Source organism: Trypanosoma rangeli (assembly GCF_003719475.1).
Source record: "Trypanosoma rangeli strain AM80 chromosome Unknown Tra_15.4_contig_00393, whole genome shotgun sequence".
Taxonomy (NCBI): Eukaryota; Euglenozoa; class Kinetoplastea; order Trypanosomatida; family Trypanosomatidae; genus Trypanosoma; species Trypanosoma rangeli.
Window position 1 is genome coordinate 15,169 of NW_021706139.1, and position 1,011 is coordinate 16,179.

General features: G+C 57.9%; 1 protein-coding gene across 1 annotated transcript in view; it reads right to left on the minus strand.

The window, feature by feature from the left end:
• TraAM80_08259 (uncharacterized protein) overlaps nucleotides 1-1,011 on the minus strand; it is a gene marked incomplete at both ends in the record, with an annotated part of 1,057 nt that extends 46 nt beyond the window's left edge. Inside the window, one exon of the mRNA XM_029385012.1 lies at nucleotides 1-1,011. This exon is cut by the window's left edge and continues 46 nt beyond it. Within this exon, the coding sequence (XP_029235136.1) occupies nucleotides 1-1,011 (1,011 nt within the window).

Below are 1,011 nucleotides of genomic sequence, written 5' to 3' on the forward strand. Positions count from 1 at the left end.
AACGCCTCGCACAGCGCACTACGCTTTCGCTCCAGCACCAGATCCCAGTCGTCACCTTCAAACTGTGCACGGTGCTGAGTCACCACGGACTCCCCATCCTGCCGCGTTGCCATCGCTGTATCAAGTGGTGTTGCACTTTCCTCCTCAAGGCTTCCAGTCGGCTCAGTTAGACCCGGTCTCACCACCTTCGCAGCTGGGGAAGAGGGAACTCCACGTGCAGGAGACAATTCCTCTGAAGACTGTCGTTTACCCGGAGTCACATCGCACTCCTCACTGGCGCGTAGCACAGGCAACGTGCCCTCCTTGGCAGTAAGAGGCGCAGCAGCGGAACCTGCATGCGGCTGTGTGCGGGGCTCGTACAAATTCCACGTCCGGAAAAAGTCACACTGAGCAAGACGCTTATTCACATCGCCCTTACGCAGCGAAGGCCTGTGTCGGAGACCAAACAGAGCTGCAAGACCCTCAGGCTTCAGAGACAAATCCACATCCACGACGGAGCCACGAGGTACACCCACCGCCTCACAGACATCTGCATCAAACGCCTCGCACAGCGCACTACGCTTTCGCTCCAGCACCAGATCCCAGTCGTCACCTTCAAACTGTGCACGGTGCTGAGTCACCACGGACTCCCCATCCTGCCGCGTTGCCATCGCTGTATCAAGTGGTGTTGCACTTTCCTCCTCAAGGCTTCCAGTCGGCTCAGTTAGACCCGGTCTCACCACCTTCGCAGCTGGGGAAGAGGGAACTCCACGTGCAGGAGACAATTCCTCTGAAGACTGTCGTTTACCCGGAGTCACATCGCACTCCTCACTGGCGCGTAGCACAGGCAACGTGCCCTCCTTGGCAGTAAGAGGCGCAGCAGCGGAACCTGCATGCGGCTGTGTGCGGGGCTCGTACAAATTCCACGTCCGGAAAAAGTCACACTGAGCAAGACGCTTATTCACATCGCCCTTACGCAGCGAAGGCCTGTGTCGGACACCGAACTCAACAAACAAGCTCCCCAACGTAAAA